Source organism: Ahaetulla prasina, chromosome 10, assembly GCF_028640845.1.
Source record: "Ahaetulla prasina isolate Xishuangbanna chromosome 10, ASM2864084v1, whole genome shotgun sequence".
In the NCBI taxonomy this organism is placed as follows: Eukaryota; Metazoa; Chordata; class Lepidosauria; order Squamata; family Colubridae; genus Ahaetulla; species Ahaetulla prasina.
In genome coordinates, this window is record NC_080548.1 from 30,356,837 (window position 1) to 30,384,717 (window position 27,881).

Here is a 27,881-nt window from a genome sequence, read left to right on the forward strand (position 1 = left end):
CCCCTTTCTTTATTTTTCACTGTTTCTAATCTCCAGCCACTTGCACCATTTATCCCATATTGCATAATATTCAATATTTTCATTTTCTTTAATTTCCTTTGTTAATTTGTCCATCTCGGCGCAATCTAAAATTGTAGTTTTTATTTGGATCCCCTCCCCCCACCTGCCTCTATTTATCATTTAGCCACCCAGAGCCAGGCCTACAAGCCTTGCCATCCTGGTTGCCTGGATGTCCTTTTCTTTCAAAGTCCCCTTCCTCTCTCAGGCCAGTATTTCTCTCCCATCCTTGTCTGTCCATCCCAAGAGCCCTGCGAGGTAGACCAAAGAAGAAGGAGGAGGGGGGGAAGGAGGAGGAGGAGAAGCAGGAGGAGGAGGAGAAAAAGAAGAAGAAGGAGAAGGAGAAGAAGGAGAAGAAGTAGAGGAGGAGGAGGAGGAGGAGAGAGGAAGAGGAAGAACAAGAGGAGGAGGAGGTGGTGGTGGTGGAGGAGGGAAGGAGGAGAAGAAGCAGGAGGAGGAGAAGAAAAAGAAGAGAAGAAGAAGAAAAGGAGAAGGAGGAGGAGAGGAAGAAGAAGAAGAGGAGGAGGAGGAGGAGGAGGAGGAGGAGAGAGGAAGAGGAAGAAGAGGAGGAGGAGGTGGTGGTGGAGGAGGGAAGGAGGAGAAGAAGAAGCAGGAGGAGGAGGAGGAGAAGAAAAAGAAGAGAAGAAGAAGAAAAGGAGAAGGAGGAGGAGAGAGGAAGAGGAAGAAGAAGAGGAGGAGGAGGAGAAAAGGAGAAGAAGAAGGAGAAGAGAAGGAGAAGCAGGAGGAGGAGGAGGAGAAGAAGAGGAAGAAGAAGGAGGAGGAGGAGGAGAGAGGAAGAGGAAGAAGAAGAAGAAGACAACTATGTCCCCCCGAAAACACTCATTGAGCTTTGTGGCCGAAGGAGGATTCGAACTGACCTCTTCCTGCTCCTAACTGACACCCCCCCTCCCAGGCCTTTACAGTCTTTTGGGGTGTCTAACCTCCCCCACCTCCCCCCCGTCCCCTGGCCAGAGAGGACTCAGATGGTCTCCTTAGGGGATGGGGGGTCACCAGACCAGACGCAACTCTGGATCATTTTTCCAACCGTTATGACCAAACCTTCCCCGGAGGGATCCGTTGGCGGGTGGGGGTGGGGACCTCAGCCAACAGCCCCTTCCCATGCCTGGGGCAGGGATCATCCACGGCTCGGCCTCTCCTCCCCCCCCCCCCACCCCGCCACGGCCTGGGAAACGATGAATTGTGGTTTGCAAATTCTTTTCAAGTTCTCCAACTTTCACCCCCTCGTTGCTGGTGTCAGCAGGAAATGCCTTCTGGATAGGTCAGCTGAAGCAGCTACCGCACACAACTCTCACACTGAAACACACACACACACAAGGGCCTTGAAGGGCCAGTTGAAGGCTACTGTGCACCGGCCACCTTTCCGCAGCCGAGGCAGAACTTGAACCCAAGACCCCTTGAGGAAGAAAGGCAGCCCAACGCTTCTCTGCTTTTCTCCTGTTTCGGGAAATCACGCAGCTACTCCGTCTGTGGAACTAAAAGAGAGGTGGGGATGGTGGAAAAGCAGCTTTAAAATTCAGGGTTTTTTTCTGTTTTAAAACCGAGAAAAAGCCCAGTTTTTTCTCAGTCGCTACAATTCGGAGATCTGTGGACTTCGACACCCAAAATTCCCCAGCCAAAAAACAACAACCCAGCTTTAAAATTATTTTTTTTTCTATTTTAAAGGCCAGAAAAAGCCTATTTTTTTTCTCAGCTTCTGCGGTTCGAAGATCTGCAGACTTCAACACCCAGAATTCAGCTGGCTGGGGAATTCTGGGAAGTGAAGTCTCCACATCTTCGAGTTGCAGAGCTGCTCTGCATTATAACGCCCGTCGTTTAAGAAAAACACCAGATTTCAATCCAGTCATTAGAAATCTAGTCCAGCCAGGGCTTCCCCATTGATTTTGCTTGTCAGAAGGTCCCAACAGGTGATCACGTGACCCCGGGAGGCTGCGAGCGTCATAAATATGAAGCAGTTGTCACGCAATTTTGATCCCGTGACCGCGGGCATGCTGCAGTGGTTGTCTGCAAAACAGTCATAAGTCAATCAAAGCTGGAAGGGACCTTTGAGGTCTTCTAGTCCAGCCCCCTGCTGAAGCAGGAGACCCGGCCTATACAATCTGAGACAACTGGCTGTCCAGTCTCTTCTTAAAAACCTCAAGTGATGGAGCACCTCACAACTTCTGGTAGCAAGTTGTTCCACTGGTTAATTTTCCTCACTGGTAGAAAGTTTTCTCCTTAATTCCAGGTTGCTTCTCTCCTTGATTAGTTTCCATCCATTGTTTCTGGTGCTTTGGAAAATAAATTGTCCCCCCTCTTCTCTGTGGCAACCCCTCAAATACTGGAATCCTGCTATCATGTCGTCCCCCCAGTCCTTCTTTTCTCTAGACTAGCCAAACCCAAATCCTGCAGCCGTTTTTCATATGTTTTAATCTCCAGGCCTTTAATCATCTTAGTTACTCTTCTCTGCGCTGTTTCCAAAGTCTCAGCATCTTTTCTGCAATATGGAGATCAAACCTGGTTGCAAATATTCCAGCTGTGGCCTTATTAGGGATGTATACAGTCTAAAAAGACGTATAAAGCAGTAGTGAAATCCAATTTTTACTACAGGTTCCGTGGGCGTGGCTTGGTGGGCGTGGTCAGTTTGGTGGGCGTGGCAGGGGAAGGGTACTGCAAAATCCCCATTCCCTACCCACTCCAGGGGAAGGATACTGCAAAATCCCCATTCCCACCGCACTCTGAGGCCAGCCAGAGGTGGGTATTTGACGGTTCTCCGAACTGCTCAAAATTTCCGCAACCGGTTCTCCAGAACCTGTCGGAACCTGCTGGATTTCACCCCTGGTATAAAGTCACTTTTTTCAGTGCCACATTGTAACGTCGAATGGTCCCTAATCGTAAGCAGGAATGGGCTGCTAGGGGTTCGCAGGTGTTTGGGGGAACCTCTAGCAAGGATTCTGTGCAGTTCGAAGAACCCCCAAATCCCACTCCTGGCTGGCCCCACCTTGCCTCTCCCCTCCCAGGAGTCCCCACACGGCCCGTTTTGGATGCAGGTAAGTACAGGACACTTGCGGAGACTCGGGGAGGGCAAAAAACGGGCCCACTGGAAGTTCAGGAAGGCAGAAATGGGCCCATTTCCAGCCTCCAGTGGGCCTCCAGAGCCTGGGGAGGCTGTTTTGACCCTCCCGGAGACTCGAGAAAAGCCTCCGGAGCCTAGGGAGAGCAAAAGTATCCACCCACACACTGTGGTGCAGGAGGCTGACTAAGCCACGCCCACCATGGCCACACCCACCCAGCAACCGGGCAGAGAACCCCTTGCTAAAATTTTTGAAGCCCACCCCTGGTCGTAAGTCCAGGACTATGTGTATTACCATAATAATACAGTTCCCTAGTTTATGGTTTCCTCTCGCCCTCTTCCAAGTCCAGCACAAAATTCCGATTTTTTTCACCCCTCACCCGCTACGGCTGTGAATCATTCTCTCCCCCCCCATGAAATCAATCCTCACATCGGCGCATATCAAAGAGACAGACAAATCCAGACTGCGAAATGCGCCATGGGAGGCACTCGGGGGAAAGGCCCTGAGGTTAAGGGGGATGGGGTTGGGTTGTCAGCCCATCCAGATAGTTTTACACAGGCTCCTGGGTGTGTGTGTGTGTGTGTAGGGGGGGGAAGCATTCCACATCTGGATCCAATATAGCACCTCTGGCCACAGTGATGAGGTGGGTGGGAAGAAGACTCGGTCCAGACAATGACCTCCCCCCACCCCGCCATGTCCCCCTGGTGAGGTCCCACAACACCTCTGGCAGAAGATCTGGAGATCTTGTTCTTGGCTGGGTGGAGAAGATAATTGTGCATACTTTTCGGCTGACCTGCTTGGGGGTCTTAGTCACTTTCCATCCAAAGATCCACATCAAAGCCACTCAGAAGCTGCTCATGTTAGCCCCCGACGTGAGAGGCCCGAAGGGAAACAGCTTGGGGGAATTATATTTTGGCAGGTGGGTCTGAGTTGGCTGCACAGTTTTGACAGGAGACGGCTGGGAAAGTTCTTCGAGCAAAAACTCCACCGGTGTTTCTAACTCTTGGAAGAGTGGATGCGGCATGCCGGCTGAGGGATTCTGGGAGTTGAAGTCCATGCATCTTAAAGCATGCCAGCTGGGGGATTCTGGGAGTTGAAGTCCATGTATCTCAAGGCATGCCGGCTGGGGGATTCTGGGAGTTGAAGTCCATGTATCTCAAGGCATGCCGGCTGGGGGATTCTGGGAGTTGAAGTCCATGTATCTCAAGGCATGCCAGCTGGGGGGTTTTGGGAGTTGAAGTCCATGTATCTCAAGGCATGCCAGCTGGGGGATTCTGGGAGTTGAAGTCCATGTATCTCAAGGCATGCCAGCTGGGGGGTTCTGGGAGTTGAAGTCCATGTATCTCAAGGCATGCCGGCTGAGGGATTCTGGGAGTTGAAGTCCATGTATCTCAAGGCATGCCGGCTGAGGGATTCTGGGAGTTGAAGTCCATGTATCTCAAGGCATGCCGGCTGGGGGATTCTGGGAGTTGAAGTCCATGTATCTCAAGGCATGCCGGCTGGGGGATTCTGGGAGTTGAAGTCCATGTATCTCAAGGCATGCCGGCTGGGGGATTCTGGGAGTTGAAGTCCATGTATCTCAAGGCATGCCAGCTGGGGAATTCTGGGAGTTGAAGTCCATGTATCTCAAGGCATGCCAGCTGGGGGGTTCTGGGAGTTGAAGTCCATGTATCTCAAGGCATGCCAGCTGGGGGATTCTGGGAGTTGAAGTCCATGTATCTCAAGGCACGCCGGCTGGGGGATTCTGGGAGTTGAAGTCCATGTATCTCAAGGCATGCCAGCTGGGGGATTCTGGGAGTTGAAGTCCATGTATCTCAAGGCACGCCGGCTGAGGGATTCTGGGAGTTGAAGTCCATGTATCTCAAGGCATGCCGGCTGAGGGATTCTGGGAGTTGAAGTCCATACGTTTTAGAGCCGTGATGGCGAGCCTATGGCACGCATGCCCGAAGTGGCACTCGAAGCCATGTCGCCCGACATGTGCGGCCTTGCCTGTTTGTCTTTTGGGTTTCTGGCACGCATGTGCTTGCGATGATCAGCTGTCCTTCGCGTGTGCAGCAGTGCTGAGAACCAGTGTGTACATGTGTGCCAGCTAGCTGATTGTCAGGTGCGCATCCATGCCAGAACCCGAAAGTTCAGCTTTTCCCAGAGCGTGATCCATTCATGCGCGCGGCAGTGCCAAAAACTAGCCTGCGCATATGCGCCATCCAGTTGATTGTCAGACGCGCATGCGTGCTAGAACCTGCAAGTTCGGCTTCTCTGGAGCGCGGCTGTGACGAGCGCACGCATGATGTTTCTGCGTAACCTTTTCGGCACTCATTTTGAGAATCACCTATATAAACCTTTTATTATCTTTGCTGATCCTTATTTTAACCTATTGCATATCGGTCCCTTCTTTAAGCTTCCTTCTTAATTTTTTCCAAGAAAATACCATCACTATATTTTTTGACGCACTATCCCTGCTTCCCTTCTTTGCAACCCTCTGTGACATTTGCCTCCTTTAAACATGAGGTTGCAAGGAGATGGTGACGGGAATAGATGAAGAAGAAGGGAAAGGAAAGGAAAGGAAAAAGGAAAGGAAAGGAAGAAAAAGGAAAAGAAGAAGAAGAAGGAAAGGAAAGGAAAGGAAGGGAAGGGAAAGGAAAGGAAAGGAAAGGAAGAAGAAGGAAAGGAAAGGAAGGAGAAGGCAAGGAAAGGAAAGGAAAAGAAAGGAAAGGAAAGGAAAGGAAGAAGAAGGAAAGGAAAGGAAAGGGAAAAGGAAGAAGAAGGAAAGGAAAAGAAGAAGAAGGAAAGGAAAGGGGACAGGAAAGAAAAGGAAAGAAGGAAGAAGGAAAGGAAAGGAAGAAGAAGGAAAGGAAAGGAAAAGAAGAGAAAAAGGAAAGTCCAACTTTGGGGTGAGTAATTCCCAGTGCTTTCTCCACCCTCGTCCTGCGAGAATTACATCAGTGTTTGTTTGCAAGCTTTGCTCTAAGCCGAGCGAAGGAACGATTTATAGCCGTGCCAGGAAGACCAGCCACAGTGGAGCAGGGGGGTGGGGATGTACAAACAGCCACAAGATTGAGCAATTCTGCTCTCGGCACCGAGCAGAAGCGTGCAAGAGAGTCGGCCAGCCCCTCTCCCTTGCGTTTGGCACGCTTGACTCGAGCAAGAAAAGGACGGTGACAGCGCACAGCCGAGAAGTGGAATAGATGCCGGCTTGTTCCTGCTGTCTGAATGCAAAAAAAGGTGCATCGGGCTGGCTTAAGGCACCCAGGAGGATTTGCCCCAAGTACTACAGGTCTCTCCTGCACCTTGGAAATACACCGGTCTCGTCTCCTTCACTCCCCAACTCCAGGGGAGGAAAGCGATCGTTTCTGTAGGAAGCGACGGATGAGAGATTGCGCGGTCGCCCAACTCTGAAATGGCCCTTTGGTTGGTCATCAATGCCCAGAACTGGTGCCCTCACACCTTCTGGGACTCTTGCGTGGAAAATGCCAATCCACACCCAGATTAGTGCATTAGTTTATCTCCGCCAACATGAACGTCACTCCAAATGGCCAAACAGCCTCACCAGCCAAACAGTTTCAAAACACCGGCTGGGGTGGTCCATCCATCAAACTGAGCTGCATTTCAATCCCAGCAGAGAAGAGTCATGGCCACCCAAAAAAAAAAAAAAAAAAGGAGGCCAAGCTGGGTTCAAGCCCACCAGCATTCATTTTAGGAGGCTCCGAACAACCGAGTCACAAGCTGGCTGATGGGAGAAGCACCCACGTTTTGCTAATGGGCACCAGCAGGACTTGGAAAACTGGGCAAGGCTCTGGATGCTGCCAGCATCCGGATGCTAAGGAAGAGTTTGATGTGCATCAGGAGGGAAGGACGGTGTTGCAATGAAGAGCTTTTTAGGGTGTAAAAAAAAAACAGATGTGGGGGAAAAGACCAGAATTCCCCAGCCAGCATGCTTTAAAATGTGCAAACTTCAACTCCCAGAATTCTCCAGGTGGTATGTGTTAAAATGTATGGACTTTGACTCCCAGAATTCCCCAGCCAGAATGCTTTAATAGAATAGAATAGAATTTTTTATTGGCCAAGTGTGATTGGACACACAAGGAATTTGTCTTGGTGCAGATGCTCTCAGTGTACATAAAAGAAAAGATACGTTCATCAAGGTACAACATTTACAACACAATTGATGGTCAATATATCAATATAAATCATAAGGATTGCCAGCAACAAGTTATAGTCATACAGTCATAAATGGAAAGAGATTGGTGATGGGAACTATGAAACGATTAATAGTAGTGCAGATTCAGTAAATAGTCTGACAGTGTTGAGGGAATTATTTGTTTAGCAGAGTGATGGCCTTCGGGGAAAAACTGTTCTTGTGTCTAGTTGTTCTGGTGTGAATTTCAACTCCCAGAATTCTCCAGGCAGTATGTCTTAAAATGTATGGAGTTTGATTCCCAGAATTCCCCAGCCAGCATGCTTTAAAGATGTGCAAACTTCAACCCCCAGAATTCTCCAGGCAGCATGCCTTAAAATGTATGGACTTTGACTTCCAGAATTTCCCAGCCAGCATGCTTTACGTTTTGTGGACTTCGACTCCCGGAATCCCCCAACCAGCTATCTTGGATTAGGTTTAGGCTGGCTGGGGAATTCTGGGAGTTGCAGTCCACCCATCTTAAAGTGGCTAAAAAAAAAAATTTCTGTAAATTGAGCAATGCCCCACCCTAAAGCTACATAAAGACCTGGGGATTTGCATTCAGCATGATCCGAATCTGCAAATCAATCACAAATTCTTCAGCCAGTAAATTGTTTGCGAACGACAAGATCTGCGGCTCTGTTGTGTTGCCGTCCTCATGGGATGGTCTATTTTCCGGAGTTTCACCCTTTCTTCACAGCCGGGGCTGTTTACATCCTTCAATTGCCAGCCGGCAGGAATGTTTGCCGATAGAGTTTATACAGCGAATGCTTGGAGCTATTTTTAAAGTTGGTTTTTGGCTCCCATCCCAGTTTCGTTTAGCTTCTCCTTCAGGGTCCCAATGGGCCAGGAAATACAGGTAGCCCTCGCCTTAACAACAGTTCGGAAGTTACAAAGGTCTTGGGAAAAAAGTGACTTAGGGCTATTTTTCATACTTAAGACCTTTTTCTGACCTAGGCTTCCTTAGAAAGTATACAGCAGGGGTCTCCAACCTTGGCAACTTTAAGCCTGGTGGACTTTAACTCCCAGAATTCCCCAGCCAGCTTTGCTGGCTGGGGGATTCTGGGAGTTGAAGTCCTCCAGGCTTAAAGTTGCCAAGGTTGGAGACCCCTGGTATAAAGCACAATCTTAATCCCGCAAAACCTCTTTTATTCCGACGACTGTAAATTACTTTCATTTACAGTCCGCAAGGCTGTATAAACAGTCTTTCAGAGGAAGGTTATCAACACCCGCCTATCTCATTTGGAACGCTGCCAGAGAGCTAATTTCCAGGCGCAGGGCAAGGCCAAACTTGGCACAGAGTCGCAAACAGAATTTTCAAATCTTGAATCGGCCGGATGAACTAATTGCTTCCTGCAAAAGCTCACTTCCCGTTTGCTCTTCTGTTATGTCTTATGGGAAGGGCCAGTCATCTCCAAGCCTTACTCCCAAGTCGATCCTGTTTTCTTAATTGTTCTCGTCGTCTGGCAGCTCTGCCCGTGTGCACACTGGGAAACAGGCTCCCGCTGTTCTTCTGCCTCGCTGCTGTCAAACTCCGGAGGCTGCATGTCATGTCCCACTCCTCCTCCGACGGCCGGGTCTGGGAAGTCTGTATCAAGCGTGGCCACGAAGCCTCTGCAGCTTTGCCAAATTCCTGTCAGAGTTCTCAGGGCAGGCAGGAATCCAAGGTGTGACTTCAGCAACCAGATGAGACTTTGCCTGACTCAAGGAATGCCAAAAAGCAGATCCTTTATATAGGCCATGGGGTGTGGCTCCATGACTCAGCACTTATCCAGGCCTGCCCCTCCCTTCCTTTTGCTGACGTCGCCTCTCCATTCTCCGGAAACGGGGATCCATCCACTGTGTCTTTCCGTCCTCCTGCTCTGCTGCCGGCACTTCTAGCACGTGACTGGCTTCTTGCTCACACGCTGCAGGAGGGAGGTTTGTTTGCTCAGTCTGTCCGGGCATGGTGCCAGGGCTGGGGGCTGGAGGCATGCCAGGCCATTCTTCTTCACTATCAGTCTCTGGCTGAGATAGCAGGAGATGGGAGGGGCCCGGCTGAGGAGAGGAGGGCAGGCGAGGCACAACACTGTATGTAACTATCAGATGGCCTTGGCCCCCTCTCTGCCTCGGATGCAGAGCCCTCGTCTGAGCTTTTCCCAGCCCCAAGGACTGGCCCAAGTTCCTCCCCATCCTCCTCACTGTCCGACTCTGCTGCCAGCTATTTTTAAAGTTGCCGTTGGGCCACAACAAGACCGTTGCCGCATCCATCCATGATCACGTGATGGAAATTCAGACGCTTGCCAAGGGACTCATCTTTATGACGGTTGCAGTATCCCCGGGGTCACGCGATCCCTTTTCGTGACCTTCTGAAGAGCAAAGTCAGAAAAAAAGTTGGGCACTCTGCACAGGCTTGAAAGCACTCTGTCACAAAGCCTTCAAAGTGGCTGAAAATTACACCATGGATCATCCCCCCACCCCCAAGGGCTTTACACCAGCCAGCAGCTCCCCGTTTCTGCCGGTTCCAGTCCTGCCAATTCCCTGAGAACTCAGAAAAGTTTTCGTCGTTGTCGGCAAGCTGTTACTCACGCCACTTCCTAGCCGTGAGAGAGCAAAGTCTGTGCAAACGAGGAATAAAGCCGTGTCATTTCCGCTCCCCATGATCGACGGCTTCTCCCTTTTTAAAACTTCTTTCTGGAAGTATATATTTACCTGCCACCCACCCCCGTTGCGACAGGCCACATGTTTTTCCCATCGGGGGCCCTGCGCAAAAGCTGTGACAGTGTAGCTGAGCCAAAAAACTTCTTTCTCTCCCTTTAGAATAGAATAACAGAGCGGGAAGGGGCCTTGGAGGTCTTCTAGTCCAACCCCCTGCTCGATGGACTTCAACTCCTAGAATTCCCCAGCCGGCATACTTTTTAAGATGGGTAGACTTCAATTCCCCAAATTCCCCAGCTAATAAGCTTTAAGATAGATGGACTTCGACGCCCAGAGTTCCTCAGCCGTCATGCTTTAAGATGGCAGCACATTGCAGTTTGATTCAAATCAACATCAATTCCCCTTTGGCCACACTTGTGGCTATCTAACCATGACTAGTCAGCTGCTCTGGGTTCACACAATTGCCAGCATCCACCCAGCAGGTGAACCCCCGATTAGTTTTTCTGCAGGCGGCTCAGTGCCTTGAATCCAGCCCACGTATGTCATTTATGACTCAGGCTAGGATGCAAATCAATAAGCTGGATTCATGGGTTTTAATCAGGTTAAGACTGTTGTGTAAATGGAGTCACGCCTGCTTCAGAGAGGTGGTGGTGTTGTGGTTATGGGGAGGGAAGGAAGCGCTGAGTCCCATGCCTTGAGCCGAGACAGGATCTAAATTTAATCAATCATAAATGAGTCCTCACTAAAATATATATATATATATATATATAGTTCTTGCATTATTTTGGTTCGGCATTGTGCCCTGGATAAGACGAAAAGGGGCTTGAGATAACAGCCTTTTAAAACAGCCCCTGGGGAGGTTGACAACAACAATAATAAAGCCGAGCAGTTTTTCCGCTCCCTATAAATGCATTTCCTGATCAGATTGCAAGATTCGTAAGCAACACTCTTGAGAGGCGGAACAAATTCCCCGAGAACATCTGGCTTCTCCGGCGAAAACAGCAGCCCGTCAAGAGTTCCTCCATTGTGAAAGCCGCACTCAGCAGGCGAAAGAATAATATCGCATCCCAACAAAAACAAACAGCCTCCACAATTATATTTGAACCCCCAAAATAGCCTGGCTTTCTTCCTCTGCAGGCTGCAGGGGAGAGAAAAACGAAAGAAATCCCAATTTTTATTCTGAACAGACAGATGGCCAACGTAAATATATATATATATATATATATATATATATATATATATATATATATATATATATATATATATATATATATATATATATATATATATATATATATATAAATATATATATATGCACTTTCATGGGCCCGCTTTCGTAGAGGGATAGAAGCAAGACCGCATGTCAAAGTGTTAATAGCGCTTTTTTAAGGCGTTGGTAAGAATGCTGCATCCACTATTGGTCACCACGATGCAAAAAAAAAGAAGAAAAAAGAGATGGGGGGACTTTAGAAAGTGTGCAGAGAAGAGCAACAAAGATGATTAGGGCAGTAGTCACCAACTGGTGGTCCATAGACCACTGGTGGTCCACGAGAAAATTTTGGTGGTCCGCAGGAAAATTATTTGCATTTTTGATATTGCACTAAATCAGAGGTCCTCAAACTACACCCCCCTGGGACAGATACATGCAATGAATGTGTTGTTGTGTTGCTGCAAAGTCTCCCCCTTTGGGGTCTTTTTATGTGGGGCAGAGGGGGGCAGAAATTCCAACTTGGGGTTTGCTTCAGCTTCCTGGTGCAGGGCTTTGGCCGAAGGCTGGAGGGAAGGGCCACTGGTGGCAAAGAGCCGGAGGGCCTTCTTCTAGTGGGACTGCATCATGGCCTGGAACTGGCTGACCATCTCAGCCCGCTGAGCATCCAGGCACTGGTACCTGGCCTTGCACTCCCGCAGGTCTTCCCTCTGCTTGGAAAGCCTGTGCTCCTAGTCCTCAGTGAGGTGCTCCTACTGAGCCTCCTTCTCGGTCAGAGTGGCTGGGAAGGGTGAGTAGAGGCTGACGAGGTGCCCCCTTGACATGAGTGACATCGAGTTGGCGAAGCCCACCCAGTCACATGACCACGTACCCACGCCCGCACACCTAGTCATTAGACAGATCATATTAGTGGTCCGTGGGATTTAAAATTATGAATTTAGTGGTCCTTGAGGTCCGAAAGGTTGGTGACCACTGGATTAGGGGACTGGAGCAGTGGCGGGATTCAAATAATTTTAACAACTGGTTCTCTGCCCTAACAATGGGCTGGGTGGGTGTGGCCAGGGTGGGCGTGGCGTGACAGGCAGCACTCGGCCTCCTACTAGGCGCAAAACGGGCCACGGGGTTAAGGGAGGGGGTATACCGCCCCCGACCCCCACATCACATTTTGGCCCTAGTAGGCCTCCCTGCAGCCTCCTGGGAGCCAACACGAGGCACATGGGGACTCCTGGAAGGGGCGGGGCTGGAAGGGGCGGGGCCAGCCAGCGATTTAACAACCGGTTTGCCTGAACCGGCCCAAACCAGCGATGGGATTCAAGTCATTTAACAGCCGATTCTCTGCCCTCATGCTTTCTTCCAACAACCAGTTTACCAAACTGCTCAGAAAGTTAACAACCGGTTCTCCCGAACCGGCTGAATCCCACCACTGGACTGGAAGCGAAAACATATAAAGAATGGTTGCTGGAATCGGGTATGCCTAGTTTAACGAAAAGATGGACCAGGGGGACATGATAGCAACATTCCGATATTTGAAGGAGGAGGGGGGTCAACTTGTTCTCCAAAGCCCCTGAAGGCAGGACAAGAAGCAACGGATGGAAAAACGAATCAAGGAGAGAAGCCACCTGGAATTAAGGAGGAAACTTCCTGACAGTTAGAACGGTTAATCAGTGGAACAACTTGCCACCAGACATTGTGGGGGCACCGTCATCGGAGGGCTTTGAAGAAGAGATTGGACAACCAAATATTCATTTGTTTGTTTGTTTGTTTACTTATTTTATTTATTTATTTATTTATTTATTTCCTGTACACAACAGTTCATTTAGTTCGAAGTTACAAGGGCACTGATCAAAGTTGCAACATCCTCACACAGTCACGTCATCTACAATTCAAATGACTCGTATTTATGACGGTTGCAGCGTCCCTGGGATCACGTGACCATCCCCCCCCCTTATGCCAGGGGTCTCCAACCTTGGCCACTTTAAGACTTGTGGACTTCAACTCCCAGAATTCCTCAGCCAGCTTTGCTTTGCTTTGCTTTGCTGGCTGAGGAATTCTGGGAGTTGAAGTCCACAAGTCTTAAAGTGGCCAAGGTTGGAGACCCCTCCCCTTATGCGACCTTCTTCTTCTTCTTTTTTTTTTATTTGAATTTATATCCCGCCCTTCACCGAAGACTCAGGGCGGCTTACACTATGTCAAGCAATAGTCTTCATCCATTTGTATATTATATATAAAGTCAACTTATTGCCCCCAACAATCTGGGTCCTCATTTTACCTACCTTATAAAGGATGGAAGGCTGAGTCAACCTTGGGCCTGGTGGGACTTGAACCTGCAGTAATTGCAAGCAGCTGCTGTTAATAACAGACTGCATTAGCAGTCTGAGCCACAGAGGCCAAGCAAAGTCAATGGGGAAGCCAGAATTGCTTAACAGCCGTGTTATTAACTTTAACAACTTCTGTGATTCGCTTAAGAGCTGGGGCAGGAACAGTTGTAAAACGGGGCAAAACTCATTTAAGAAATATCTCGCATAGCAAGAGAAACTTTGGGGCTCCATTGCCGCCCGTAAGTCAAGGACTACCTGTATTTATTCATTGATAATGTAGATTTATACGGCCATCCTGGAAAACAGATCTACAGATTTTTTTTTAAAAAAAACCGTACAACACCCCAAAGTTATTTAGAGTGTTTTGGGAAACTAAATCAGCAGGCCTGTTCTGATACCATCCTTAACCTGGTTGAAGTTAAACCGTGTTCCCACAACTCATGGGGTCATAAACGAAGAAAACAGGTTGGATTCCTACAACGTCCACTAAGACAGGGGTCTGCAAACTTGGCTCTTTTAAGACTTGTGGACTTCAACTCCCAGAGTTCCTCTCCCAGAGGCCTCCGTCCCTTGACTCTTTCCCCCCCCAAGCCACGCCTCCAGAGCTGGCTGATGGCAATCAGGCCTGGCTGGACCCTAGGTTTCGTAGGCAGGAGAGGCAGGAACAACAGAAGCAGGATTGGGCTGGACTAGGAAGTGCTGAGTCATGGAGCCACACCCCACAGGATATAAAAGCAGCAAGGGCTGCTGTACCTCTTCGTAGCAAGCAAATCAACTGCTTAACTAGAGCTGAAGTACTGTTTGTTCCTGGGTGACTCATCAAGAGAGATAACAGAGACACGTGGCAAACGCTTGCTAGTTTGCTGCCAGAGCTGATAGTTGCCGGCTAATTAAGTCATCGCTCGGACTGAGGCGAGGGGGACGGAACACAGGTTGTGCGAAGCAAGCCATCACGTGAAGCCACAATATGGTTTTATTGGTTTGGAAATTGCATGTTACATAAATACAGCCATTTATGAAGGGACGTTGAGGATGGAGCCGAAACCCCCATCCAGCTTGTGGTCACCAAATTTACTGCCGACACTGTTACGGTTAGGGAGAAAAAAGGAAAAATTGGGAGATCCTTCCCTTATCTCAGGAACTTGGGGGAGAAAGTTTTCTTGCTTTGAAGAGAGAATGTTTCAATGCAACCCCGGTTCCGACAAACTTTTCCTGTAATTGAGAATCTGCAGAAATTTCAAAAAAAGCCCATAATGTTTGGGCTCGAAAATGGCGAAAGTGATGCTTTACATCTGGGGTCTCCAACCTTGGCAACTTTAAGCCTGGAGGACTTCAACTCCTAGAATGCCCCAGCCAGCTTTGCTGAAGTCCGCCAGGCTTAAAGTTGCCAAGGTTGGAGACCCCTGCTTTAAAGAGAGTCCTCAACTTACGAACATTCCTTTAGCGATGGCTCGAAGTTACGACACCACTGCGAAAAGTAACCTTCGCCTCTGTCACGCTTACAACCATCGCCGCATCCCTCACGGTCGCAAAATCAAAATTCGGGCCCTTGGCAACCAACAGCTGCAGTATCTCGAGATTACGGGGATCCCCATTGGTGATCTTGGCAGCTGGCTTAGAATAGAATAAACAGAGTTAGAAGGGACCTCGGAGGTCTTCTAGTCCAACCCCCTGCTTAGGCAGGAAACCCTATACCGCTTCAGACAAATGGTTGTCCAACATTTATCCAAAGCTTCCGACAAGCAAAGTCCGTGGGGGAAGCCGGATTCGTTTAACGACCGCAGGACCTGCTCAATGGCAGCAATTCGCTTAACCCAAAAAAATAAATAAATCGGGACACGACTTGTTTAACAACTTGCAGTGGAAATTGTGGTCCCATTTATGGTCATAAGTTGAGGACTTCCTGTATTGCTTTCTCAGCTGGAACAGCCCATCCACACACACACACTTTTTTGGGGTTATGCCAGCACTATATGAGCCCCAAAGAACCCCCTTTCCCCCCCCCCCATCCAATTTCTCCTCCAGCATCTTCTAACCCCTGGGAAGCCAGCGTAGAGCAGAGGAAGTGGGGTCAGCAAAGCTAGAGGGAAGAGTCCGTCATTCACCCGTTGCAATTTGTTTTTTTTCCCCAAGAACAAGGTCCGAATATTGTCCGAAATGACCACATCTACGAGCCACAAGACAGAGTCTAAAGCTGAGTTTATCCGGTCTTCCCTTCCCCCAACCAGATCCCAAGGCAGAGAATCGTAGCATCGTCCGGCGACCCGAGAACTCCCCCAAAGTTTGGGCATCTGGAGAACAACCAACCATCCCACTGGATCTTCTGGGCTACACAATTCAGGACTCTGTTCCAAAGTCAGCGGTTTTATCCCCTTTTACAATTCTTGGCTCCGATCGAATTTTAATTCCTTATTTCCTTTTGCCGTCTCGCAGCAAGTTGGTTCCTCTGGCTTCTGTTTGCAAGGGAAGGGTTGTTTTTTTCCTTCCTGGCCTGTTTTGGGTGGATCCGTCCGTGCTTCTCTTCTTTCTCTTCCTTCTTCCTCCTCTTCCTTCCTCTCTCTCTCCTGAGCAAGTCCTCTCCACCACCGAGCCAAAGAATTAAAAAAAAGAGAGAGACAATCCTCACCCCTCCCCCAAAAACATAAATTTACTAAATAAAATAATAATAATAATAATAACAATAATAACAATAACAATACAAGTTGTGGGGTGTTGTTGTTTTTTTCCAAAAACGAGAGAGAGAAAGATTCCTCTCTTTTTTTTTTTGTGAAGACAAAAATGAAAAAGACGAAAGTAAAAAAATGCAGGAGGTTTTAGCAGAGAGCGGGGGGAGGGGGGGTGTTGGGAAATAAAGTCGGCTTCCTCCTCGCAGTCCCTGACTCCTTTCCCTCCAGAGGGATCGTTCAGACGTTTCCTGAGTCCACCACCGATCCTTGGTCTCAGCTACACCGGCAGGATTTGACAATCATGTTTGAAAGCTGTTCTACTTTGGCTTGGCGGCCGACGTAGTAAACGATGCCCAAGGGTTCCAGCTCATCGGGGACGCAACAGGGGGCGGCTGAGGCCGTCGGGTTGTGAAGGTTGTAGAGAGCGAGGACCTGTGCGAAGGAGACATAAAACAGCCTGCTTAGAGGTGCGCGGTTTCTTCATCAAAGCCACACCCTGGAGGACTACGTCCATTTTTGGTCACCGCGTTACAAGAAAGAGGCTTTGGAAGAAGCGCAGAGAAGAGCAACTCAAACAATTAAAGGCCTTTTTAGAACTAGGGGTCTCCAAACCTTGGCAACTTTAAGACTCGTGGACTTCAACTCCCAGAATTCCTCAGCCAGCTTTGCTTACTCTCTTGTAATCCCTTCCTCTGCAATCTCTCCACTTTGGTGGGTAAGAGAAACAGACACGTCTGCCTGAGGAATTCTGGGAGGCGAAGTCCACAAGTCTTAAAAGTTGCCAAGGTTGGAGACCCCTGTTTTAGACTGTATACATCAGTGATGGCTAACCTTTTCCGGACCAAGTGCCCCAAGCCGCACGAATGCGCACACGCGCACCCAAACCCCCAAAATGCAATGGGTGTGTGGCCCCCTACACGTGCCCCACCCCTGTGCATGTGTACATGCTCCCTGCATGCCCCCCACATGTGCATGTGGCCCCTCCACATGTGTCCTCCCCCTGCGCATGCGTGGCAGAAACCTGAAGACCAGCTGGCCAGCGGGAGGTGTGTGCGCATGTGCAGCGGAGCTGAATTGGGGCAACGTCTCATGTGCCATCAGAGAGGGTGCTGCGTGCCACCTCTGGTTTCGCCATCACGGGTATACATACATCTTTAGTAAGGCCACACCTGGAATATTTGCAGCCAGGTTTGTTCACCACATTACAAAAAAGATGTTGAGACTTTGGAAAAAGTGCAGAGAAGAGCAACTAAAACGATTAAAGCAGGGGGTGACATCCAACAGGTTCTGACATGGTTCTGGAGAACCGGTAGCGGAAATTTTGAGTAGTTCGGAGAACCGGCAAATATCAACTCTGGCTGGCCCCAGAGTGGGGTGGGAATGGAGATTTTGCAATATCCTTCCCCTGCGACGCCCACCAAGCCATGCCCACAGAACCGGTAGGGAAAATTTTTGAATTTCACCCCTGGATTAAAGGCTTGGAGATTAAAACATATGAAGAACGGCTGCAGGATTTTATTTATTTATTTATTTATTTATAAATAAATAAATGCAGGATTTGGGTTTGGCCAATGTAGAGAAAAGAAGGACTGGGAGTGGGGAGACATGATAGCGGGATTCCAGTATTTGCGAGGCTACCACAAAGAAGAGGGGAACAATTTATTTTCCAAAGCACCAGAAGGCAGGACAAGAAACAATGGATGGAAACTAATCTAGGACAGAAACAACCTGGAATGAAGGAGAATCTTCCTAATAGTGAGGACAATTAACCAGTGGAACAGCTTGCCACCAGAAATTGTGGTTGCTTCATCACTGGAGGTCTTTAAGAAGAGACTGGAAGCCGCTTGTCTGAAATGGTTATTTAGCCTTCCATCCTTCTGAGGATGGTGGGTAAAATGAGGACCCAGATTGTTTGGAGGCAAGAGGCTGACTCTGTAAACCGCTTAGAGAGGGCTGTAAAAGCCCTGTGAAGCAGTATATCAGTCTAAGTGCTATTGCTCTTCCTTTCCTTTCCTTCTTTCCTTCTTTCCTTCTTTCCTTCTTTCCTTCTTTCCTTCCTTCCTTCCTTCCTTCCTTCCTTCCTTCCTTCCTTCCTTCCTTCCTTCCTTCCTGTTAAGAGTGCAGCACTGCAGGGAGCCAACTTTGCCCACTGCCAGGAGTTCGATCCTGACCGGCTCAAGGTTGATTCAGCCATCCATCCAAGGTGGATAAAATGAGGAGCCAAAATCCATCCCTTCCTTCCTTCCTTCCTTCCTTCCTTCCTTCCTTCCTTCCTTCCTTCCTTCCTTCCTTCCTGTTAAGAGTGCAGCACTGCAGGGAACTTTGCCCGCTGCCAACTTTGCCCACTGCCAGGAGTTCGATCCTGACCGGCTCAAGATTGATTCAGCCATCCATCCAAGGTGGATAAAATGAGGAGCCAAAATCCCTTCCTTCCTTCCTTCCTTCCTTCCTTCCTTCCTTCCTTCCTTCCTTCCTGTTAAGAGTGCAGCACTGCAGGGAGCCAACTTTGCCCACTGCCAGGAGTTCGATCCTGACCGGCTCAAGGTTGATTCAGCCATCCATCCAAGGTGGATAAAATGAGGAGCCAAAATCCATCCCTTCCTTCCTTCCTTCCTTCCTTCCTTCCTTCCTTCCTTCCTTCCTTCCTTCCTTCCTTCCTTCCTTCCTTCCTTCCTTCCTGTTAAGAGTGCAGCACTACAGGGAACTTTGCCCGCTGCCAACTTTGCCCACTGCCAGGAGTTCGATCCTGACTGGCTCAAGATTGATTCAGCCATCCATCCTTCTAAAGTGGATAAAATGAGGAGCCCAAAATTGTTGGGGGCAATAATGCTGACTCTGTAAACCGCTTAGAGAGGGCTGTAAAGCACCGTGAAGCGGTATATAAGTGCTATTGCTATTATAGGGTCTCCTGCTTGAGCGGGGAGTTGGACTACAAAGGTTTCCAAGATACCATCCAGCTCTATTCTGAATTGAATTGATTTTGGGAGGTTTGATTTGATCTGATTTATTGTGCTGTGGTGTGGTGTAGTGTGGTTTCTTGTGGTTTGGTGTGGTGTGGTGTGGTGCGTGGTGTGTGATATGGTTTGAGGGTTTGCGTAGCCAAACGAAAAGTCTGGACCACCCATGGTTTTCTTCCCTACCCTCTTGAACCCAACTGGGAGAAAACAGGCCATCAATCTTGGCTGGTTGGAAGCCAGTCACTTGCTCAACTTTTAGCTAATGCCTTCTTCGAAGGGAGGCGCCAGGCTGCGAAAGCAACCCCAGGGTGGCCTGTTGCCCTGTTTTTTCATCCGAAGCCAGGAAATTAATTATTCTTCCTTCCTTTATCAAAACAACCAAAGTAGAAAAACAGGAATATCCACAGTGTATGGTCATCCAACCCTTAAGCACTAACAAGGGCTTGACTGGTCAATAATTTGCAAATAGAAGTTTTAAAATGTTGGGTCTGCTTCACGAGGGGCGAGGAGTTAATATCTTTGCAATATATTTATCAATATTCAACTGATAATATATGTCAGAGGTCTCCAACCTTGGCAACTTTAAGCCTGGCGGACTTCAACTCCTGGGGAATTCTGGGAGTTGAAGTCTGCCAGGCTTAAAGTTGCCAAGGTTGGAGACCTCTGATATATTTTATTTATTTATTTTTATTTATTTTATTTTTTCACAACAATATATGTAGGAATCATACAAAAGATTATATTGTATATAAACATATATGAGTAAATATAAGGAGGTATAAGCATATATATAGAAAGAAGAAAAGAAAAACAATAGGACAGGAACGGTAGGCACGTTTGTGCGCTTATGCACGCCCCTTATGGTCCTCTTAGGAATGGGGTGAGGTCAATAGTAGAAAGTTTTTGGTTAAAGCTTTTAGGATTATGGGAAGAGACCACAGAGTCAGGTAAAGTATTCCAAGCACTGATGATTCTGTTACAGAAGTCATATTTTCTGCAATCTAGATTAAAGCGGTTGACATTAAGTTTAAATCTATTAGTTGCTCTAGTATTATTGCAATTAAAGCTGAAGTAGTCTTTGACAGGAAGGACATTACAATAGATGATTCTGTGAGTTAAGCTTAGGTCTTGTCGAAGGCGACGGAGTTCCAAGTTTTCTAAGCCTAGGATTTCAAGTCTGGTGGGATAAGGTATTTTGTTGTTTTCAGAGGAATGGAGAACTCTTCTTGTAAAATATTTCTGGACACGTTCAATTGTATTGATGTCAGAGATGTGGTGAGGGTTCCAAACAGGCGAGCTGTATTCTAGAATTGGTCTAGAATTGATATAGAATATTCTAGAATTGATATAGTTATACAGGTAGTCCCCGACGACCACAATTGAGCCTCAAAATATTTGTTGCAACATGCAAAACATTTGTTAAGTCAGTTTTGGCCCATTTTACCACCAGTTTCTTGCCACAAGTTGCTAAGTGAATGAAGGCACTTGTTAAAGTAGAAGCACGGTTGTTAAATGAATCGGGCTTCCCTGTTGATTTTGCTTGTCAGAAGGTGGCAAAAGTGGATCGCGTAACCCCCGGGATAATGCGACCGTCATAAATACGAGTCAGTTGCCAAGCGGCGGAATTTTGATCACCTGACCACAGGGACGCTACAACGGTCGTTAAGTGTGGAAAAAAAACCCATCATCAGTCACCTTTTTCAGTGTTGGTGTAACTTTGAATGGTCACTAAATGAACTGTTCTTAAGTCAAGGATTGCCTGTATATGTTTGGGTCTTTTTTAAAAAAAATACGCATTTTTTCATGTCTGGTTTGTTTTTTGTTTGTAAAAAAAAAAAATCCTTTTTTTTTGGAGTTTTGAATTTTAACTTTTTGAATAAAAATAAAAAAGATGAAAAGCAAAAAATAAAAAAAGTGTATTAAAAAATGACGTTTTTCCTGATTTTCCTGACCCTGCTGGGCAGACGCCTCTGAGGAGAACAAGCCTTACCTTGCTATACTGAGTATCTGAACTCCAGAGGTAGGGACAAGGCCCCATGCAGAAATTGGCATAGTAGCCTTTAGGTTCGTAGATCCACCTCCATTTTAAATCTTTTCGGAAATCGATATAGAAACGCCGTACGCAGCAATTCTTCGCTTCCGGGGATCTAGGAAAAAAAGAGCCCGAAAATCCTCTTACGTCCTTTTGCTCTGAATTTTGGGACCTCCAATTTTCTAAATAGAACGGAATGGAACGGAATTAAATAGAACAGAAAAATGTAGAATAGAACAGAATAGAATAATATGGAATGGAATGGAATAGAATAGAATAGAATGGAATGGAATGGAATGGAATGGAATGGAATGGAATAGAATAGAATAGAATAGAATAATACCGAATGGAATGGAAGGGAATGGAAGGGAATAGAATAGAATAGAATAGAATAGAATAGAATAGAATAGAATAGAATAGAATGGAATGGAATGGAATGGAATGGAATGGAGTGGAGTGGAGTGGAGTGGAGTAGAGTAGAGTAGAGTAGAGTAGAGTAGAGTAGAGTAGAGTAGAATAGACTAGAATAGAATAGAATAGAATAAACTAGACTAGACTAGACTAGACTAGACTAGACTAGACTAGACTAGACTAGAATAGAATAGAATAGGAATAGAATAGAATAGAATTCTTTATTAGCCAAGTATGAGTGGACACACAAGGAATTTGTCTTTGGTGCATACGATCTCTATGTACATAAAAGAAAAGATACGTTCATCAAAAATCGTAAGGAATGGAATGGCACAGAATACTTTATTTGGTCAAATGTGATTAAGGTCCACAAGGAATTTGCCTTTGGTTGCAGAAGCTCTCCGTTTACACACTAAAAACAGAGTAATAATAATCATCATAATGATACTAATAAGGGAAGGTAGCAGACAAGATGAGAAGGATAATAGCAATACAGCCTTACAGCATTGGGAATTAGGTGTTCAGCTGAGTGATGGCACAAGGTGAAAAGCTGTCACTCTGTCTAATATATATTTACTTGATCGATCGATCGATCAATAAATTTGATCGATCAATCAAGTTTTAAGACAGCTGATGATGGTGGGAAGCCCCCCCAACCTGTCAGGAAGGCGAGATCCGCGCAGCCCCAAAAGGAGCTAGGAGCCTGACCCTCCCAAAATTCCTTGGAGTCTTATCTATTTGGAAGCTGCCAGTCTGGGGAGATTCCTGTATTAGAGGCAGAAGGTAATGAAGTCGTTGGCTCAAACTCTGCACGTCTGGCTGTTCACACCTGACTTAGTGACGCAGCGACTTACTGGCTGCTGCAGAACTCTGCATCTGGAGCGGCGCGTTTTCTCCGCTTGTGACTCGAGGAATCAGCCCGTTCTGGAGTGGTGGCCATGATCCACAGGTACGGACGCTGCTTTGACTTCCCAATTAACGATCCTTGGTCCCCTCTTTTGAGCGTGGTGCCTGCAAAGGGGAAGTGGATTCATTGACTTGCAATATCTACAGACCCCTCACATCCTGGACCTAAACTGTTTCAGAACGACACTTATAGAGCACTGCACACCAGAACAACTAGACACAAGAAGAGTTTCTTCCCGAACGCCATCACTCTGCTAAACAAATAATTCCCTCAACACTGCCAAACTATTCACTAAGTCTGCACTACTATTAATCTTCTCATCGTTCCCATCACCCATCTCCTTCCACTTATGACTGTAACTTGGTTGCTTGTATTCTTACGATTTATACTGTAATTGATTCTTTCCTGATTGCTTAATTGTAGCCTATGACTATCATTAAGTGTTGTATCATTAAGTGTTAAATTTGTACCCTGTGACTATCATTAAGTGTTGTAAGTGCTGTACCCTGACAAAGATATCTTTTCTTTTATGTACACTGAGAGCTTATGCACCAAGACAAATTCCTTGTGTGTCAAATCATACTTGGTCAATAAAAATTCTATTCTATTCTATTCTATTCTATTCTATTCTATTCTATTCTATTCTATTCTATTCTATTCTATTCCATTCCATTCCATTCCATTCCATTCTATTCTCTGCTAAGTGACCTAAGGATGCTCCACTGAATTGGGAATCTGTCTGTGGCGACTTCCTAAAAATCTCAGTGGGTAAAACCGCTCGAAGGTTTACCGTGGATGCGTTGGGGGAAGGAAAATTCGAATTCCAGGTAGCCCTCGACTCTCCACCGTTCATTTAGTGACCAATGTTACAACGGCACTAGAAAAAGGTGAATTTATGATCGTTTTTTCCTCACCCTCACCCTGGGGGGGGAATTCAGAGAGTTGAGGTCCACCCCTCTTAAAGTTGCCAAACTTGATAAACGGAAGAGAGGAGAGAGGGAGGGGGGGGGGGAAAGGGCCATTTCCAAAGTTCACAAATGACTCCTACATCATTCTTTGACCAAAACTTTCCTCTTCACTCCACGCTCGGCCGTTACTCATTACATTCTGAGAACACATGATGCAATTTTGGCAGATAAACCAAAGATTTTCATATTCTTTCCCTCACCCACCTCCCCACACCCTACCCTGAGAGCAAGGAGGTCAGTAATTGCTGGCCAAAATCTGACCGAGGCTTCTCTCTTAAGCCGGAAGTCCCCCAAGAGGGTTCCTGTTGCTCCCCTGCATGACTCAAAACCTACAAACCCCCAGCCATAAAGGCTGGTGGAAAAACAGCCGACCAAGAGGCAGAAACTCAAAGAGACTGAAACAGGAAGGAGAAATGGCTGCATTCACGGCCAGCGGTGCCTCTGTTCTGATTTGGGAGGAAATTAATAGAATAGAATAGAATAGAATTTTTTTTATTGGCCAAGTGTGATTGGACACACAAGGAATTTGTCTTGGTGCATACGCTCTCAGTGTGCATAAAAGAAAAGATACCTTCATCAAGGTACAACATTTACAACACAAATTGATGGTCAATATATCAATATAAATCATAAGGATTGCCAGCAACAAAGTTACGGTCAAACAGTCATAAGTGGAAAGAGATTGGTGATGGGAACGATGAGAAGATTAATAGTAGTGCAGATTTAGTAAATAGTTTGACTATTTAAGTTGTGTTTTCGGCAGCAATGTTCGTAAGAAGAATGTATGCCTGGCTGGCAAGTAGAAAACTTATAGTGCAGGGGTCTCCAACCTTGGCAACTTTAAGACTTGTGGACTTCAGCTCCCAGAATTCCTCAATTGAAATCCACAAGTCTTAAAGTTGCCAAGGTTGAGACCCCTGTTATAGTGGATTCTGTGCATGGCCCAGAGCTCATCCTGACTCATCATGGCTCATGATACTAGGGTCCCCTGCAGAATTTTGGTCACCACAATAGAAAAAAAGATGCGGAGATTCTAGAAAGAATGCAGAGAAGAGCAACCAAGATGATTAGGGGACCGGAGGCTAAAATATGTGAAAAACGGTTGCAGGAATTGGATATGTCGAGTTTAATGCAAAGAAAGACCAGGGGTGACATGATAGCCATCTTCCAATATCTGAGGGATTGTCCCAAAGGTGTTCTTTTAAAAGACAACTGGACTTTCTTATTTATTTTTTAAAGTTTGGCTTCTCATCCAAGAAGCTACTTCAGTTCTGAAGTGAAGAAACTTCTTCGATAAGAAGGGAAAACATTTTCCAAAAAAACCAAACAAACCAAGAAAGTCCAGTTGCCTTTTTGAAAAAGTACCTTTGGGACAAACTGTGACCATTGACATTTGAGGGGCTGTCAAAGAGAAGAGGGAGTCAACCTCCAGATCACCTGAGGGCAGAAGGAAAAGAGATGGATGGATACTTACCGAGGAGAGAAGCAACCTAGAACTAAGGAGAAATTCCCTGACGGTAAGAACAATTAACCAGCGGAACTGCCTGCCTCTAGAAGTTGTGAGTGCTCCAACACGGGAAGTTTTTAAGAAGAGACTGGATAACTATTTGTTTGGAGTGGTATAGGGTCACCTCCTTGAGCTGGGGGTTGGACTAGAAGACCTCCAAGGTCCCTTTCAACTCTACTATACTGTTACTTTCTTTTAGCTGACCTAACTCAGTCGGTGTGGCTGGGCTGGTGTTCAAGTGTATATTCGTGTGCATAGTTTTCAGCAATCCTGCAAAGGATATTCTCAGCCAGCTGTATCACATGGTGTATGTGTGAGAGAGAGACACACACACACAACTGAGTCACTGGGCTTGGCACAGTTCACATACACATCTCCCCTGCCAGCCCCCCACCCCACCCCACCCCAAAATCTCAGGCTAGGCACCGGAAGAGGGAAGCCGGCTCAGCTAATTTCCCAGAAGAAAAAAAATGGACTCTTGTGAGTTGCAGTTGACACTTCTCTGGTGTGAAGTTTTGCAGGCAGCAGAAATATGCAAAAGGAGGGGGGGGCAGCGAACGGGAGGGCAGGGGAGGCCTCTCTCTGGTCAGGGCCTGGGTCTCAGACTCCCCCATTAGGGTGATGGCCAAAGATTTACCTTCTGAATGCTGGTGTTTTTGTGTGTGTGTGTGGTTTTTTTGCCCTTTCAATTCCCTGCAAAATTATCCTTAACTTGGCCGAGCCTTGCAAAGCCGCCATGTGCTTTGTGAATACAGTGGGAGCATTGATGCATCCCACGCTGGCCCACAAACTTCTGTTTACAAAGCAGGAGGACTGGAGTCATCTAACAGGCGAAGTAGAAGCTGGCCCGGCTTGGTGGGGCTTTGATTCTGCCTGCTGGGCAGTCCCTGACCCTTGCAGGTCGCTGCATCCATCACAGCTTAGCCTGTGGACTGCATTGAGAGGGGATCCTGGCTGTAATATCACACATTCCCGGGCAAGAATGTTGTAAAGATAATCCATCAGTCAGGACAGACCCGGAAGGGACCTTGGAGATCTTCTAGTCCAACTCCTCCTGCTCAAGCAGGAGACCCTAGACCAGGGGTCTCCAACCTTGGCAACTTTAAGACTTGTGGACTTCAACTCCCAGAATTCCTCAGCCAGCTTTGCTGAGACAAGTGGCTATCCAGTCTTTTCTCAAAATCGCTCCCTGGGTTTTGCTATGGGGCAGGCAATTCTTCCTCATCAATAGGGTTTCTCCCACAGTTTGTGAAATTAAGAGAATTAGCAGAATTGGAAGGGACCTTGGAGGTCTTCTAGTCCTACCCTTCCTATACGACCCTATACGATTTGACACAAGTGGCTGTCCGGTCTCTTTTTAAAAACCTCCAGTGATGAAGCGCCCACAACTTCTGGAGGGAAACTCTTCCACTGGTTAATTGTCCTCACTGTTAGGAAGTTTATCCTTCATTCCACGTTACTTCTCTCCTTGATTAGTTTCCATCCATTATTCCTTGCCTGGCCTTCAAGTGCTTTGGAAAATAGCTTGACCGCTTCCTCTCTGTGGCAGCCCCTCAAATATTGGAAGATGCTAACCTGTCTTCCCCTGGTCCTTCTCTTCCCTAGACCAGCCATGCCCAGTTCCTGCAACCGTTCATCGTATATTTTAGCCTCCAGTCCCCTCATCATCTTGGTTGCTCTTCTCTGCACTCTTTCTAGAATCTCAACATCTTCTTTATAGTGTGGTGACCAAAACTGGATGCAGCATTCCAGGTGTGGCCTGACGTGGTAGTAAAACGGTAGAAAAAAGGGCCTCTGGTGGCTCAACAGATTAAGTCTGTCTGTTATTAACACAGCTGCTTGCAATTACTGCAAGTTCAAGCCCCACCAGGCCCAAGGTTGACTCAGCCTTCCATCCTTTATAAGGTAGGTAAAATGAGGACCCAGATTGTTGGCGGCAATAAGTTGACTTTGCATATAATATACAAATGGATGAAGACTATTGCTTAACATAGTGTAAGCCGCCCTGAGTCTTCGGAGAAGGGCGGGATATAAATTCAAATTAAAAAAAAAAAAAGTAAAATTTTTTTTGAAACCCACCACTGGATGGGGTGGTTTATGGGAGCTGTGACCCTTATTTAGAGACTTAATAAGCAAGTGGGGCCAAGTGACATCTTGGCTGTGGACAGACCCCTCCCCTATCCGACGCCCACTCTCCCTATCCCGGTTCTTACCTTCAATTTGTATCGTTAGATCATTTTGTGTGCCATCACAGGAACAGTGAGTGCTAAATCGGAATCTCCCCAGCTCGTCTGAAATAGAAACATTAGGATGGGGGGGGGGGATGATTTAGGATTGGAGCCCTCTCCAAAGCCAGCAAGCTATTTCAGAGAAGCCCCCTCGCCCCAAAGCGGAATCGAAGTGGGCTTAAAGCAAAAAAAAGCCCTTTGCTCATTACAGGAGAAGTTGGAGCTTTGGAGCAGGTTGGCATATATCATTTTCCCCAAGGTTTTTCAAACTTGGCAATTTTAAGATGGGGAGGGGAGTTCGACTCCCAGAATTCCCCAGCCAGTGTGATTTAAGATGGGTGGATTGTGAACCCCCAGAATTCACCAGCCAGCATGCTTTAAGATGCATGGGCTTCAATTCCCAGAATTCCCTGGCCGGTATACTTTAAGATGCATGGACTTCAATTCCAAGAATTCCTTAGCCAGCATACTTTAAGATGCATGGCCTTCAACTCCCAGAATTCCCCAGCCGGCATGCTTTAAGATGCATGGACTTCAACTCCCAGAATTCCCCAGGCATTAAAATACATGGACTTCAACTCCCAGAATTCCCTGGCCGGTATACTTTAAGATGCATGGACTTCAACTCCCAGAATTCCCCGGCCAGCATGCTTTAAGATGCATGAACTTCAGTTCCAAGAATTCCTTAGCCAGCATACTTTAAGATGCATGGACTTCAATTCCCAGAATTCCCCAGCCAGC

The 27,881-nt window shown here is 47.1% G+C and overlaps 1 protein-coding gene across 1 annotated transcript in view; it reads right to left on the reverse strand.

The window, feature by feature from the left end:
* Nucleotides 1-14,419: 14,419 nt before the first annotated feature.
* TGFB1 (transforming growth factor beta 1) overlaps nucleotides 14,420-27,881 on the reverse strand; it is a 32,433-nt gene continuing 18,971 nt past the window's right edge. The window contains exons 4-7 of the mRNA XM_058196203.1: nucleotides 27,126-27,203; nucleotides 22,385-22,541; nucleotides 21,078-21,234; nucleotides 14,420-16,562 (exon numbers count right to left, since the gene is read on the reverse strand). Of these exons, the coding sequence (XP_058052186.1) occupies nucleotides 16,404-16,562; nucleotides 21,078-21,234; nucleotides 22,385-22,541; nucleotides 27,126-27,203 (551 nt within the window). The 3' untranslated portion in view covers nucleotides 14,420-16,403. The remainder of the gene's footprint in view (nucleotides 16,563-21,077; nucleotides 21,235-22,384; nucleotides 22,542-27,125; nucleotides 27,204-27,881) is intronic.